We start from the raw sequence: 17,663 nt of genomic DNA on the forward strand, positions 1-17,663 counted from the left end.
TGCCTTTAGGGAGGTTAAACCCAATTCTAATCTGAGGATGGCCATCGGAATAGAGGGAGGTAGACCAAGCACACGTCGCCAGAATTTACCCTCTAATATCTGAAGCCATCTAAGATCAGACTCTTATAGTGCTTCCAGGCCATATATTATCGCCGGAGCGAACACCTGTATATAGAGTTGCCTTATACCCCATAAAGTAAAGCCGCTATGGCTGATCGTAAATCTATGAAATAAGGCAGTCAACTGTGCAGCTTTAATACAGCGTGTTTGTTTGCATGCCAAATAATCCCCAGTATTTTCAAAGTCAATGCCTAAATAACAGTATCGAGGGACATATGAAATATTCACTGCCCCTACTGTGAGTTGCACGCGGGAGACCTTTTTTCTTGTGCATCTCATAATCTTTGTTTTTCCTAGATTAATGCTTAAGCCATTCTCTTCAGCGTATTCCCATAGTGCAACCGCAGATCTTCGCATCCCACTGATGGTGTGATCAAATATCACCAAGTCATCTGCGTATGCTAGTACTGGGCAGCTAGCTTTCCCAATTTTCGGCGGGCAGTTTCTCACCTTATTTAATGCTTCAGGGATGTCGTAGGTATATAGGTTGTAAATTAAAGGAGCCGTTACGCATCCTTGCTTGACACCCCTGTTTTGTATAACATTTTGAGTTGTATGGCCATCTTGATCTAATTTCAGTTTAACTGAATTATTTGAATGCAGGAGTTTTAAATAGTATATTAGGCCATCAGGACAACCCATTGTATACAGTTTGTTCCATAACCGACTACGGGGTATGGAGTCAAACGCCGCTGTGAAGTGTATATATATTGCGTAAAGCGGGACCGATCCAGTTTGTAAGGCTCTGGTTCGCAAAATGTCCATAATCATGATGTTGTGGGCAGTGGAGTAACCTTGTCTACACCCACTTTGGAATCTGGACAGTACTCCTCTGCCCTCTGCCCAGGATTGTAACTCCCTAAGCAAAAGTGAGGCAAATATCTTTCCAGTGGCATCAAGCATGGAAAGCAACCTATAGTTGCCTGGGTCGAGTCTATCGCCCTTTTTAAAAACTGGAATTAATATTGCCGTCTGCCATGAGCAGGGAATTTTACCTGTCTTTAGTATTTTCTGAAACAGGATGTTTAGCAGACTTGCCCAGAACTCTGGGTATGCTTTCATGACAACATTAGCCAAACCGTTGGGTCCCGGTGCTCTTGATGATTTTAACTCTTTGATTTTATTCAAGATGAGCTCATACGTTACAGAAAATGGGGCCTCGCAAGGCGGCCTACCCAATATTGTTGTTTCCTCACCCACCATGTTTCTGTTTTCTAGATATGTGACCCACACTCTCGCTTCAATAGGATTGACCAATGTCCCCCTCTGTGTACCCTGAGCCTCGCTTAAGAGAGACCAGATATTATGGGTCTTCTTTTCGCATACAGTCTTCACTAATTTTTGCCAAGTGAGAACCTTGTCCGCCCTTTTTTTCTCCTTAATGGCCGATCTATATCTATTTTTAATCACTCTAATTGTCCGATAGTAGACTTCCCCTGGGGCCATTAATTTCTTAACTCTGCGAAGCTCGGCTCTAAGATTACGCTTCATGTCTCTGATTGTTTTGTCGAATGGTAGTTTATTCCCCACACTACTTATCATACACCCCATAGGGGCCGCAGCATGTTTGCCTGAAAAAGCACTAATCCAGTCTGCTATGGAATTGATGGACATATCATTGACATTATGTAGCTCTTTAAGCACTACTATTCCCAAAGTTTCTGCCGCAAGTGCTATATTCTTATCTGACCAGGAAATCCTGGTTCCTGTCTTATTGACTTTTACAATACCCGTATTGCTAATTGAGGGCTGCTTTCGAGGAATACTCATTGTACATTTTAATACGGCATGATCGCTCCACACGTTGGGCATAACTATCAGATCGTCAATCAGCTCTTGAAGCCCTGGACATATATATATATATAGTCCAATGTGCTGTTAGCAGCACCGTTGGACCAATTATATTGTCCAGGGTGATCACTAGCTGTTCTGCCATTAAGCATTATCATGTCCCATAATTCAAACAGGGATTCCCAGGTACTGCCCTCAATATCTATTTTGTTATGCAGCATAATGCTCTTCTCTTTCAATTTAGGATTTTGCACACCCGTCCTCTCATATGGCAATTGAAATCGCCCACAACCATTACTCCCAAATTAGTAGCTATAGGTGACCAATTTGCCAACACATCCTGTAATGAGTCTTGTAGGTGTTCGCTTAGTATAGCTCCAGGCGGATTGTAAAGATTTACCAACAAAAAAGAAAACATAGAATCTATGCCCTCAAGTATCACTTCAACTGCGAGTAAGTTGTTTCCGCAGTTAGAACCAATCTGCCTGGAGCCCAAGGTATTGGCCACTCCTATCAGCAGACCTCCAAAAGGCCGGCCTTTGTCGTCTCTTTGAGCAGCAGCATGAAACAGCGTCTACCCATCTAATACCAAAGAGTCCAATGTCCAAGTCTCTTGCAGGCAGAAACAGCTAGATTTATCAAACAGTTTCACAGAGCCCTCTGGTATAAGTAAATGCATAAAACCCCGACAGTTCCAAGATACAACCGTAGATCTCATGATTGTTTTAAGATCTCAGGAAGGGCGTCAGCCAGCCATTTCAAGACCTGTTGGACATCAGACGCTTCTATTTTCTTATCCAACTGTATTTTGGGGCAGGGTACTGTATCCACAGCAACGGCAACCTCTTCCTCCCGGCAGCTGGGGTCAATTTCATTTAAATCAACATCCACGTCTACTGATTTTAATTCCTCTTTATACTTTCTTAATAAATCTGCCGTGGCTGCAAATTTACAATGGATGGCTGAGACATTGGGATTAGGACCTTTCAGTGGTTCAATGAATTGGAAGTCATCTGAAATGAATACCCGCAGTTGAGGGACAGAATATAATCTTGTCAAAAACTCTGATCGCGATAGCCATTTATTAACCTTGCTCTGATATAGATTTTTAATAAGGCAAATTCGACTGCCTTTCTTCTCGTTCTTGTTGACCAAAGTGCCTGTTACTTCAAGGGGTAGATCTTCCTGTACCGTCGGTTGACTGATTACCATGGCTGTATCTACTGCACTGCCATGGCTCGCCTCCGTCCCTTCCACGATCTCTGCACTTTCTTCATGGTCCACTGTCGGTCCCTGTTCGGGGAGAAGCCAGCTGGTCAAGTATCCATCGCGAGTTGCCTTTCTTTTCTTGGCTCTTGCGGCTCTTTTCCTACTCTTCTTAGTAGTCATTCCCCTCTCTTTCGTCTCTGTCGATGTTGGTTGTGTAACACTAATTTTTTTGCCCTTGTTTATTTTTCTTGCTAAACGCTTCTGTTTTTTGGAAAAAAATGGATCAGGTCTGTCTGACTCCTCGTTGGTCTCCAAATTTTGTTGCTTATCCATCTCACTAGTAGCATGGATTGCCTCAGATAGGTTAGCCTCCACATCTTCAACCGAAATCGTTCTCTCCTTATTTCCCCTGATGAGGATGTCCATATTGGCTAGGATCCGCCCCGACATTTTCAGCAAGATCTTAAGTGCGAACTGCAGCGAGGCTACCGATGCTTGAATCTCCGCTATTTCGGCTAGCCCTGTACTAGAATTATCAATGCGGTCTATTACTTCATCAGGGTCATCTTCCATTGAGGCTAACGCCAAATTAGGAGATGCGGAGAGTCTCTCTGGTCGATCTCTGACCATGGAAGACCCTGAAATTATGTCCATAGGTTTACCTGTCGATAGACAGCTGCTATTATTGAATCTTACTTCAGGTTGTGGTGTCATGTTTTTCTGGATATTTAAGCATAGGTCTAATAGTGAGTTATTATCAATGTCTTCAAAATTAGATATACTCGATATAGGATTGTCCCGTTGGTCGAATGCAACTTCTTCAATTGTAGTTGAATTTATTTCACGAGGGGGGAAGAAGGAGGTAATCACACCTTGTTTGATCGGAGAGCTTTTTTTTGCTTTTATTTTAGGCATCAGGTTGTCCATCTCAGCCTTCTTGTTGGCAGGACCCCAAGCAACTGTTCTTGACTTGGTCTTCCTTAGGTTGTACACAGGATAATTAAAATTCTTGTCTGATTGCATTAGTGACGTCTCGAGTGGACTGTCTATGAGTACCAGGACCACACGCTACGACAACTCACAGTTTGCAGGGTAACGCCCACTTTATATTCCCACTAGCAGACTGTTATTGTACTAGTTCTGGATCAAAGGCATCAGCCCGCAGTCTCCAGGTATTGTCCGCTTGGATTGATAGCAGAGGGCTAGCTATTCTAGTAGATCCACCTAACTTAGCACTGTTAGTGTGTTACACTGATTATTGCTATACTGGGCTAATTAGCCTCATGGGCTCAATGGGCTAAGTTCAGTGATTCTGCCTACTCCCTATTCGTCTCCAAGGTTATGTGCAGACAGGCCCAGCACAACCAGACCCCGCCAGTGGGCAGCCGCTCAAGGTCACCCGCAACCACCCAGCCAACCAGGCTCCAGGCAACTGCGCCAGACAACCGGCGCCGAGAAAGTCGTGGGGGGCAGCAAGCTGCAGTGTCGACCGGGGTGGTCCTCAGCCAGACCAGCCAAAATACGGCCGCGGGGTCCCGCCACTAAAGTCGATCTGGGCCCGCAAACACTCCAAGCCCCCGTCCAGTCCACAACCCGGTGGGGCCGGCCCCCACACTGCTCCCCAGCACGTCCAGGGAACTCACCCACCACTCGACTGCGTCCCCGCAGCTCCACAGCCCCGCTCCGCCGCTGCAGCTCCACACCACCGCAGCACTCGCCGGGCGACCAGGGCAGCACCTCAGTGGAGCCACCTAAGACCCTCAGCCCTCAGCCGAGCCGTATCGGCCACCCGGCCGAACTCCGCTCCTCACTCTTCGTTCCTCAACCACCCGGCTCGGCTGCCTCCTCGCTCCGCCGGAACTAGAGGAAAGGACCTCTACGGGCGTGTCAAGCCGCACCTCACGCTCGCACTCTGATGCGCACGCCGAGAGAGAGGCCGCCTCCGACACGAATAGCGATCTATTATAATAATATATATAATAATAATATATAAATTATGAGTGTAAGAGTTTCTTTGATGTGCATGTCCAGCTAAGGTTTATTGTACTTTTCTACAGCTCACAATTTACTCTTTAGATAAGCCTGACTGCTCTGCCACTTTACCGTGGTCCTGAGTTAGATCTACAAACCACTGGGATAGCTTACCAAAGTCTTACTACAGTAGGACATTTGGAAAATTCCCCTAATAACCTCGGGTTAGTGACCTTGAGTCTTGCCACTGTTTGGTTTGCTGTGCCTGCTTTGTTCTCGTCTAAGGTTCTTCCATGTGGGAGCATTCTGATTATTCTCGCCACCGCATCTTTGTGCCTGCTCCCGCTATGTCTATCAGCTCCAAAATCAGAGGTCCCAACTGGCACCCCAGAAACACCCCCACACTCCTAGTCAAACCTTACCCTTGCATGCCACCTCCTCCCTCCCAACCTAGCACCAATATGAGGACTCGTCTTACCCCATCTACTAGAGACCACCCCTCATGGAACACTCATCTGATTACCCACTCTCCTGCACCCAGGTTGCCTTCAGAGCACTCTTCCCCTCCTCTAGACATTTCCCTCTTCGGATCTCACCATCCCCTCCCCCATGCGCCCTCCAACACTGCAATCACACTACTCTAATCCATGCTTTCCATCTTGAAACACTCTTCAGGCAATCTTTGCTGCCTCCCCAGTTCAGCAATCCTACCAACTCTTACTCACACACCCCCAGCTCCCCCTAAACACCCAAAGAACAGACACTATGTCACACTTGCCATATCTGTTGAGTACACCTCCCCCTGCTTCACACACAGACCCAAGACAACCACACTTACCTACACCCTTGCCACCTCTCCCACACCACCAAACCCAGTATAATTACTCAACTTGCTAAATAGTCTTCCAGGCACACACACCAGGCCCCACTCCCCAAGCACCTCCACAAGACCATCACCAAACTCCGCTAGAAGACGGTCCCCAGACCTCCCCCTCCCGACTGGGAAAAAGACTGGAAAAGCTATTTGGACACTTTCAGATGTTCTTCACCCCCTTTGAACCACAGAATCCACCTCCACTATGCTACCTCACCTTCACACAAGGGCCTCCACAACCCCCCTCACATACTCTCATTCCTGATAACCACTACACCTACCTCTACACAGAGGTCTCTCGCCATCCAAGCCCCCTCCACACATACACAACAACAAGGCATAATGCCACGGTTGCCTCTCCAGTCACTGAAAGCCCCCGGAAACCCCCAAGAAACACTTCACCTTCAAACACATCTCGTGTCTGGCACCAAATCTCACCTTCCAATAGTACCGCACAACAAGCACAAGCCATCCAGCGGACCCCCCAGCTCCATTGAAGCTACAACTGCATCACCCTCACCCTCCCACATCTTTATCTTCCCATCCCACTCCATCATGAATTTCCTCCTCCTTTGCCCCCGCCCTGCTCCCTCCCAGAAAGTACACACCCCAACTCAAACTAACAACTAATCAGTGGTCTAGAGTACATTCTAATCAATGCCAGATCTGTCTCTAAAAATCATCACAACATTTACGACCTTATCTCATCAGAAGGACTTGATATCCTCTTCATCAGCAAAACCTGATTCTGCCAAGACTTCTGGTCATTTGCACATGAAGCCTACCCACGAGGCTACAATCGTATTGTCCACAAACCGTTCCTTTCCATCGCACTCACACTCGGAGGAACAAACCTACACCTCAGACTGAAAATAGCTCCTGGTAAAACTTCAGCTCACCCCTCGCACACTAACAGCTTCCTGCTCATATATAGACCCCCGAGATACTATAGATGTTTTACAGAATCCCTTAGTGAATCCTCAGCAACCATCATCATGTCCCATCCCCTCCTCACATTACTAGGGGACTTCAATATCTGGTTTGACATCCACATAACCCTATGGCACAAACCCTCCTGGACAACCTGGAAACTGTACATCAAACACAACTTGTCTCAGGCCCTTCACACTCTGCAGGTCACCAAACTAGATGCAATCTTTAGCTCACCAGACCTCACCACCACACTGCCACCCCACTGACTCGTCTGTACTGATCATGCAGCCATCTTCTTCAATCTTTCCACAACTGATCCTCCCTCCCCCCTGGCAGTCCCGGGGACACTTACCCACTCTCGCATGTGGAAGAAAGTCAAAGAAACTCCTGACCTGGCAGACTTCCTATTGGCCTCCCTGGCCTCCATACCCCTCTATTGAGGTCAGATCTCCTTCCCCCACTTTGATCCCTGCCTCTCTGAAGCACTCGGCCCCCTCACCCCACTCAGATCCTTCTCTAGTAGACTAGCCCTCTCCCCTACCTGACAAAAATACGCACTGCCAAAACAAAGTATTACTGGAATAAAATCGCCAACGCTCCTAACCCCTCGAGGTAACTCCACAAACCTATCTCTGAATTCTATTCCCCAGCATGCACCGCCTCCTCTCCCATTCACACCAAACCCCCTGTGACTCCCTCTCAGATCATTTCTACAACATATCCCTAGAAAGGAACAACACCATCCTCACTAAAATAGCATTGCTCACCCCTCCCTCCACCCCAACCTCAATTGGGACATTAGTATCGCCTTCCACCCTCTGACTCTTCTCATCCTTCTATCCACTCTCCCACCCTGAATTTCTCAAGCTACTGACAAGCACCCATGCCTCAGGATCCCCTGTACACCCCTGCTCCCTGCTTTACTAAAGGAAATAGACATACACCTGCACCGTCGACTTCACAAGATCTATCATCAACACATCTCTCATTTCCGGCATTTTCCCTGCAGAATTCCAAACCTCCTACATCAAGTCCCTCCTCAAAAAACCCACACTTGACCCCCTTGTCCTGACCAATTACAGACCTATCTCAAGCTACTGATTTATAGCCAAACTAACTGACCAAGGAGCATAATCACAACTATGCCAGTTCACAGAATCCAACCAGATCCTCAACACAACTCAGTCTAGCATCAGACCTCTTTGAAGAACTGAATTGTGCTAGTCTCCATCTGGGATGACCTTAAAAGAAGACACTCAGACTTGGAAGGCTGCGCCACCCTAATCCTACTCGACCTCTCTGCAGTCTTCAAAACCATTGACCACTCCACCCTCTCAGACAGACTTCACTCCCTCGGCATCAGGGACACAGCTCTGAAGTGGATATCCTCCTTCCTTTCCAACAGATCCCAAATAGTATACTTCCCTACTTTCTCTTCGACCGCCCCCTGCCCAGTCGCCCACAGCATGACGCAGGGTTCCTCTCTCTCCCCTCTTTTACCTCTACGTAAGCCCCCTTCCTGCACTCATTCGATTCCATTGTCTATCCTTCTATAATTACACAAACAACACCCAAATTGTCCTCAAAATCCCTCTGTGGGAAGACCTCTGTCTTCCCCCAACCCTTCCTGTGGATGCGCTCTCTAGGCCCACCAGCCACTGCACAGTAAAAGACCTTGGATGCATTATGGATGAAGATCTGACCCTATAACATCAGATCAGCCCCATGACAAAAAGCTGCTACCTACACATTCACATTCTCCACTGCCTTTTTCTCTACCCGTCCTTCCTTCACAGAGTCTCCGCAATTGAGGCTATCATCCTTAGATTATGATTATGCCTATACCTGGCAGCCCACATCACAACTAAGGAAACTCCAATGGGTACTGTGAGAAGCCTGAAGGTGTCTCCCTGGCTACTCCCCGGGGATCTGTCAAACAAGTGGCCAGGACACGGCCATCGCTATTGGATCCACTTCCTGGGGGTGGACTAGTGAGGGAGTAGGCGTGGGACACTGACGGGTGAGACAGAGTATCCCCCTTCTTTCTACACCTTTTCCCCATCCTACCACATAGGATATTCCAAGACACTAACCCCCTTTTCTGACATGAACACATCCGCACAACACGGAAGACAGCAGACTAACACCAGAGCCATTCACCTGAAATGTCCCAATACAAGGGTCAGGCAATTGACCAGAATCACACACACCTGTCGGCCCTTCCCTTCCCCACAGGGATAAAAGATGGAGCACAAGATGAGCAAGGCAGACCACACGACGTGAGAGCCAACTCAGCACGGCAGTTCAAGAGGAGGAGAAAGATGGCGCAGACCGAGGGGGTGACAAGGAGAGAAGTGACCTTGCCCTTTCTGAGCCAGACCCGTGAGACCTCCCCAAACGGAAACATAAGACCACATACAAAGGCCAGCATGTGTGTTGCAGCAGATGTCGACAGTACACACGACCCTCCTCTGCTGATAACCAAGCCACGGAAGGACCACGGTCTCCATGGTACCAACCTTGACTCCAAGGATAAAGAAAGGCAAGTGGTTCATCACAGCCAGAGAGTCGAGGGGAGAATCGATAAGAAACCGAAATGTCTTGAACGGAAAGTAGCCAATGGCTAATTTGAACTTTGAAATTGTAAAGATACGATTGAAGAAGAGGGGGAAAAACCAGATACAGAGGAGGCCGGCACCACATGGGTGTTCAGGCAGGAAACTCTGGGCGATTACCCGAGGGTAGAAAGACTACCATAACCAGAAGCCCTTGGAAAGAGGCAAAGATCGGTCAAAATGGTCATACAGGGGTCTTGTAAAATCCTCTGTACCGTCGAAAGTCTTTGACCGGCAAACTATAAAGAAAGTAAGGGAAGTGAATCCCTCAATAATAAAGAGTAAAAGTAAATTGAGAAGTGGCAAGAGTGAACTCAGTAGAGGGATGCCAATCGAGATAAAGTCGCAAGAAACAGTGTGTTGACAAAAGTGAACCTGGCAGAGGGATGTCCACGAGAATTGTTTGAAAAGACATTAAGACTGTTGAAAGTTAAAAGGTGAACTGTATTTGTGCAAAACCATAGTGAACCTGGAAGAGGGAGGTCCAGGGGTGGAAAGTCACCACCCAAAAGTTGATTACACAAACTGTTATAAGGACATTAAGATTTGTGAAAGCAAGAAGTATTGCAGATCAAGGGCAATGAAAGTGCCCCCCTTTTCATTTGGTATCTGAGCCCAGCCGAATGAGATCCAGGGGTGGAAAACTATCACCCAAAGTTCACTGAGAAGGGAACTGTTTCGTGAGTTCGTTGAATGCAAGTACTGAGGAGTCTGCGCCCAGAAGAGGGGGACTCCAGGGTGTAGTCGTCAATCACAGTATACGTGAAGCAGAACTTTGTGTTCGTTTGTTGTGGAAAGCATCAGGCCCTCAAAGGCAAGAGACTTTTTAATGCAAAGAGACTTTTCTATTAAAGAACCTGATAGCTGGACCGGAACTGTCAGCTCGTGCTGAGAAAGCTTGAGCGTATGCTGTGATCCAAGGTCCCACCTTGCCCCGTGCTGAAAAAGTGGGGAAGTGAGACCCTGGCAATAACATCCTGATTTATTATTTGGAACACTTCATTTCTTTATTGAAACCCTATCCCACACTCTCTCTATATTTAGTTGTAATGAATTGGCAATAGGTTTTCTTAGTATAGGCCCTTATATTTTGACTCAACGCAACTAGGACTGTCTTATTTTTCATTTGATGGTCGACGCTTGCTCTCATTTTAGATTTAGGTTTAGTTTAGGTGTTTTTCCACCATGCATTCATTTTTCAATAAACACCCTTGGACTGTGATCACTTGTGTCTGTCTTTACTGTTGCCAGCATGAGTTTCTTACAGTACAAAACACAACCACAAGGCTCCTCCAAGCCCTTGGCCCTGGAGACATCTCACCCGCCCTCTGTTTTCTTCACTGGCTTCTGATCAGGTGACGATCCTCCTTGAAGGCAATATGCATCACCCGCCAAGCTCTCCACAACATAGGACCAAAATACCTGCAGCGTAAATGTACACAATGCAGGCCTAACAGAAACCTCAGGTGAGGCGCAGCACTTCTTCTCATCATTCCAGTGACAAAATCATCAAGAATGGGGGGCTCCTCTTTCTCAATCCAAGCACCCACATCTGGAACTCAATCCCATTAACCATCCATTGCATAGAAGATCACCTTGCCTTCAGGAAGGCTTTCAAATCCTGTCTCTTTCCTTCGACAGCCTGACAGACTCAGCCCATCTCCCGGATTAATTATTATTCACCACTGAAGGGAATGCTGGGGCACCTGGGGAGTAAAAAGGGGGGACATATCACCCCCCCGCCCCCTTTTTTAATGCATCTCAGGCAAATCTCTATGATAAGCTCTGCAAGATCTTTCCAACCAGGTGTCAGTCTTTCTTCACTGGAAAGTCAAGCACGCCATCACAACAAAACAGAACTATAGCCCACCTAGGCACGGCCCACCCACCTTCATATTTCAAAACACACCATACCACAGAATAAAGCTGAGACCCACTCAAAATTAGGACAGTCATTCACATAATCTGACCGCTCTGACTCTCCCACTCTTGACAATTTGTCACACCACAAATTCTCTCACCTGATAACTGTGGGTTGCTACTAAGCGATCTGGCACTCCCTACCCTCCTCGTGCTGGCTAAAAATGCACACACGCATTTTAGAAATCCTTTCTTCACTTCTCACGTTTCTGATTACGGTCTTCCGAAGGGTGTTCATCCCAACAGCACTTCGAGGCCATACCAATGACAGTAGGCACTGTACGAATGCCATATCACATAACATAACCAGTAAACTATGCCATGGCAGGTGCAGTGCCTTCGCACCTTTGTTTGTTTCACTGTGTTCCTAGAGGGTTGACCGCGGCCTCCATTGTCTTCATGGACAGTAACTGTCCAAAAAAAAGAAAGAACATAAAAGTATTATTACCATTTGTTTTGTTATACTGAGCCAGCTCACCACCTTAGTAGTCTTGAATCACGTAAACCTTGTCTGCATTAAGGTGCATTAAGTCCCGCCCAGGGACAGCAGGGCCTTAGTAGTCTGCTCCGGAAGTAAGAGGAGAGAGATGTCTTGAAGTCAAATCCGGTGCGGAGCATGAGAAGGTGTTTAAACATGCTACCATTATTCCTTTTACAAAGAAACGTTGCTAGACCCGTAATCCCCTTGTAACCTTCACCAGCTTTCTCTTTCCGTTTTTCTTTCTAAACTCCTCGATTGAGTCATCTACTCTCAAGTTTTCTTTTCCTTAATTCTCTTTCACTACTACCTTGTTTTCTTTCTGGCTTGTGCCCTGCTCATTCGGTGAAAATCACGTCTCTAATGGTCTTCTATATGCTTGTCACAACAAGATTGTATCTGTCCACTTTATGTTCGAGCAGTTTCCTCACTAGGTTTCTCCAACAATGACTTCATTGGTTTCACTATGATCTTAATATGATCTTTCTAACCGAACATACTCAGTCTCATGGGCTGGCCACACTTCTTCCCCATGCCTTCTCCTCTCCGGTGTTCCTCAATGCTCTTCATGAAGCCCCTTCCTCTTTTCTAGCTATACTATTTCACTCTCCACACGTATGGATTCCTTTAATCGTGCTTCTCATTTCCATGCCCACGACTCACTGATTTTACTTTCCTTTTCCTCTCTCTGTGACTCTTCATTTTACTGTCTCACGCTTTCTATCTTCTCTCTTTCCGTCAATGTTTTATTTTCTCACTTCCTACACTTGAACCCTGTGAAGACGGTAATTCTATTTTTCCCTGCCTTTTCTCTCTCCTGTATCCCTTCGCCTTTCGGTCTCTTCTTTCCCGCTACCCTTCTCACTTTCTCGTCTACTGCACGCAATCGCGGAGTCATCTTTGACACTTCTTTATCTTTTTGTTTTAGATATTTCTGCGACTGCCCGCATCTGTACCTTCCACCTTTGCAATCTTTGATGTATCGTCCCTTTCCTATCATTACAAGCCCAAAAACCATGTGTTACCTGCACGTGTCTTGCTCGCGTCTCGACTATGGTTCGGACTTTTATCACATCTAATTCCCCCTACAATCTTTCTTTAACTCCTGTAGTCGTGTTCTATGCTCTCTCTACCCCACTTCTCTTTTTTGCCCTCTCTCCATTCCATTTCCCTTTTTTCTTTTGATTCCTGCCTCCGATTTCACTTTCTCTGTATTGTATTTGCATGTATCCATGGTCTTGCCCCTCCCTCTCGGTTTGGTCTGGTCTCCCGCTTTGTCCCTTCCCGTTTCCCCGGTCCTCAGTCTCTTCACCTTCCCTCTGTGCCCAACCCTCTGTGTGCGCCCTCTCGTTTTCAATCTTTTTCCCTTCTAGCACCGCCATTCCCTACCTTCAGACGTTCATTCCATTCCCTACCTTCAGACGTTCATTCATGGCCTTAGTTCCATATCGACCTCGTTTAGCGTAAAGCTTTCTTTCTCTCCTCTCTTTCTTTTGATTTGTTTTATTTTTGAAGTCCATATAGTATTTTCATTTGCTTCTATGCTTTATGTACTGGATTTTATAAACCTTTAACAGCGCTTTGGCGAAAGCTCTCTATAAATATCAATAACATACAAATAGTCTGTACATGACTATTTTTATTTATTTATTTGTCTCACTGTGTACTGTGTATATGTGTTATGACTGTGTATAATGTGTATGTGGACTATGTCCACATACACATTATACACAGTGACTCGTCAGTCACTCCGAACTTCTGGCTGCAATTAATGATACTAAATGTTTGCTGTTTCCAACAAGCCAGCAATTAGCCAAAGTCAATGTTCCCAGTGTAATTGGTTAACATTGATTGTGGTACTCGCATATTTCTCCGGTGTATGTGTTAACCTTTAGTGTACCTTAATGATTTAGTTGGAACCTTTTCTCATCAGAAACACAGCAGACTTACTGGCAAGGTTGTGTACCTATGCAGAGTCTGGTTTTATTTATGAATTCGGAATCCAGTCTCTCTACAGTTTCCAGATGTTGTTTCCTGTTAATATAGCTAATGACTCTCATAGAGTATATGATCCCTTCTCTAGCAGTTGGGCCAGTGGCTTCTAAATATGCATTCTCCTTCTTTACATGTGAAGTTCTTTGGACAATTTCCTCTGCTTTTCGTCTATTTCTGTAGATAAGGGGGTCATAGTCAGACCTCGTCCCATGCCAGTACTTGTTTAATTTCTATAATTAAGGCCTAATGTGAGACAGTTGCCATGTCCACATAACTGAGAACAGTTGGGCTATGGTAAGGCAGGAAACCAGGGATATTGGATGGGCATGCAGGTCATTTGCTCTCAATATTTACATACCTTCAAGCTCCATATAGTACTGGCAGGTGCTGGACATTTCCTGTACTCGGGACCACGTGGACGTGAAGGTCCCTTTCTCCAATGGAATGCTGAAAACTAGGCCGGTATTCTGCTTTGATGGTTCTTGGGAAGCTTATATGATCCCCGTTGTTTTACACGTGTTTTCAATATTTGTTTCCAAACATGTGTACCATTTTCTTCCAGAGACAACCAAGAGAAAATGATTTACTTTCTCTTACTGGATCGGAAAGAGAGGTACCCAAGCCACGAAGATGAAGATCTGCCGCCGAGGAATGAGATAGGTACTTTGCACATAATCCCTGAACAAGAGAATGCATGTACGTTTGTAGGGAACACTCAAAGAACTGGGAGGTGAGGAGGAAAACCATAGGTCACCAGTCTCATATCATAAGTATCATGTATATCCCCCCCCCCCCATTACTGCCCTCACACTTCGTGGAGTCTCACCCTCCCACCCCCCTCACCCCCACTGGCCTCAAAGACTTCCAAAGAGTTTCACTCACTTCCGGTCACAGTTATGCCTTGAAATGGAGTCTGACTTGATCCGATCAGCGTCCACTTCAATGGCGTTTCACTTAACAGTGGCATAATGCACTTCATTGCCGTCTCACTTGTTACCCAATATTGTCTTTACATTTGTAAAGGATTCCACTCTCATTCTGCAAACAATAACCAAATAGACGTAAATGGAATATTACCCATTCTCCATCGCTGACCTTGTGCATTTTATTGAAATATAGCTCATTCTCAATGTTCTTATACACTTCAATGGAGTCCCACTGATTACCTAATCTCTGACCACATAAATAACAGGAGCCTCCCTCATTTACACATCCGTGTCTGAAGGAAATTGCCTCATCATTGACCTCATACGTAAGAATCTCACTCATCTCTCCCCCCCATCACCGCACTTCAATGGACTTTCACTCATCGCTCATCATTCAATGGACGCTCTCATTGCCACAGTACTAGTCGTGTTCACTGTTACAGGACATGTTCTGCATCACTGTGTATTATGGTGCTCACTTATGTATAGAAAAGGCAGGTACAGATTTTGATGAGAACGGGTATGATCGTGCACATAATAAGGGAGGCTGCCATCTGCTTTGTCAGAAACAGTTCCTTTACTGACCTCTTCCTCCCTCTGTGCCCAAGATCCCCCCAGGAAGCGCGTGGATTCGCCCATGCTGAACAGACACGGCAAGCGGCGGCCAGAGAGGAAGTCCATGGAGGTGCTCAGTGTGACCGATGGAGGTTCCCCAGTCCCAGCACGCCGGGCAATAGAAATGACCCAGCACAATCAGAGGTAAGTGACACCCGAGGCCAATCTCCTCCCAACATGCTAGAACCTGCTCCCTGACTAAAGACCTAGGCAGGGCCCATCTCTAAGAGCACAGAAGAACTATAACCTTACCGGGCATGAAGATCCACCTTCTTTAAGAGGGTCACAGCAATACATGGCACGACAACCTATCACGGGCAAACCATCCTGGTACCTGGAATCTGATAGATAATGGCGCTTCACTTGTGGTGCAGCATCTTACAATGGGAGAACAAGCACACTAGCTACAGAGATATACCACCTCACCAAGGAGGAAGCACTGCCCTATCTTGCATGGGATAAATAACTTTATCAAGAGTGAACCATCGCAACCTTATACAGTCCCAACCCGCATGGGACACCACCATACCATGTTAAGAGGAATGAATAGTGCCCTTTATGACTCGCGTACTTACAACAAGACACCCAACACGATTTTGCAAACTAGACGAAATAACTAGAACATTCCAAAGTAATTTTACATGCATTGTGAATATATCTACTTTGACCTGCCCTGCAATTCTTTTTCATTTGTTTCCTGTAACTGTTTGCTGAACACCTGGATCCTTGAATACTATTATTAGCCTCTTGATCCTTGATATGAAATGATATGATAGGTTATTTATAATGTGCTTAATACCCAGAGGTTTCTAAGAACGGAACCGGGGATGGAACCTGTGGTGCTCCGTGTTGTCTTGCTGCCAAGGCATGCACGTTGCCCCTGAGCTATCCTCGCGTCATCCTTAGAGATGAAACTACAGTAGCAGCACCACAAAGCCATTTACATGGCAGGGGTTTGCTATACAAATCCAACATAAAATAACATAAATATGACCTTAAGACTGGCTAGCTCCTGAGAGAACAAATAGCATGTAGCATCATTTTTTTATGTTTTGTGTATTTTAGATGAAGGGCAAAATTGGACCGTTGTGAGTCCACACATTTTGTCCAATTAATAGCATTAACCATGGCGTGTTAGGAAATATCCAGGGTCTCTGACGAAGCAAATATTTTTGCAGCAGGTCTTTGGTTCTATCCGTGTGTGTGTGTGTGTGTGTGTGTGTGTGTGTGTGTGTGCGCTTGCGTTTGCACCTGGCATCGGATTAGCTGCAGCCACATTCCAATATACTTTGGCCTAAAGAATCTACATAAAATCCAGGTCTATTTTAGCCAAGCCTGGTACTCCGGTGAAAACACAATTGTCAGTTAGTGAGACCCCGGAATGGGTATGATCTAGATTATCAGATTAGCTAGTCTGGGTGGACCAATGAGGAACATCAGATGGAAAGCCTTGCCTAATACTTCTGGTTTTGTTTCAAAGGATTGAGAAAGGGAATATAATTGGAGATAACTTGAGTCTGTCCCCCCCTTTGTCACTAAGGAGAGGGTGTGTAGTATCGGGTAGGAAGAGCAGGGCTGTTCTGGACCACAGTCCTCAGCCCAGTTTAGACTATCTCAATATATCCTGCACATGACTTTGTACCAAAGGAATGATGGCAAACTTCATAGGCTAATTTGAACAGTTTCAAGGACCCCTCTCTACTGTATGATAAATGCCCTTACTTAAAGCTGAACTGTTGATCACGAATGCTGATCCCATCAGACATGGTGAGTGCCACTATTAGTGACTCCAGTCTGCAACTGCGCATACATCCTTTCCAAGGAGATTCAGAGAATTGAAAACACATGGACCATCAGGTAAGACTCAACTGACCCCTTATGTTCTTATCCCAAAGGACCTCCGAGGATCAACAATGGTCACCATACAGATTTTGAGACCTCTAATGTAGCACCCCAACGGCTTCTAATCATTACTTGCTGAAGGCAACTTACTTGCTGGGTGGTACAAGCCCATCCTGGACAGTATTCTAGGTCAATGCACTGGTAAGGGGTACCCCTGATGGCAGGCATTATAAGATCTGGAGATATGATCCCTTTTCTGTGGCATCTAGGCCTTTTGTGGAATACTTGAAAAAGACAAGTGACATGCCCGTCAGGGTATTGGGAATCATGTTTCATCAATGGAGCAAAACTACGAAAATTGGTAAACATGAAAG

The 17,663-nt window shown here is 45.9% G+C and overlaps 1 protein-coding gene across 11 annotated transcripts in view; it reads left to right on the plus strand.

Moving 5' to 3' along the window:
* Positions 1-17,663, plus strand: part of BRSK2 (BR serine/threonine kinase 2) — a 1,020,916-nt gene that overhangs the window by 833,343 nt on the left and 169,910 nt on the right. For all 11 annotated transcript variants that reach the window (XM_069623972.1, XM_069623974.1, XM_069623973.1 and 8 more), the window contains 2 exons: positions 14,469-14,566; positions 15,441-15,591. In XM_069623972.1, the coding sequence (XP_069480073.1) occupies positions 14,469-14,566; positions 15,441-15,591 (249 nt within the window). The remainder of the gene's footprint in view (positions 1-14,468; positions 14,567-15,440; positions 15,592-17,663) is intronic.

The sequence above is a fragment of the Ambystoma mexicanum genome, chromosome 11 (genome assembly GCF_040938575.1).
Source record: "Ambystoma mexicanum isolate Mex_15411 chromosome 11, UKY_AmexF1_1, whole genome shotgun sequence".
Classification (NCBI taxonomy): Eukaryota; Metazoa; Chordata; class Amphibia; order Caudata; family Ambystomatidae; genus Ambystoma; species Ambystoma mexicanum.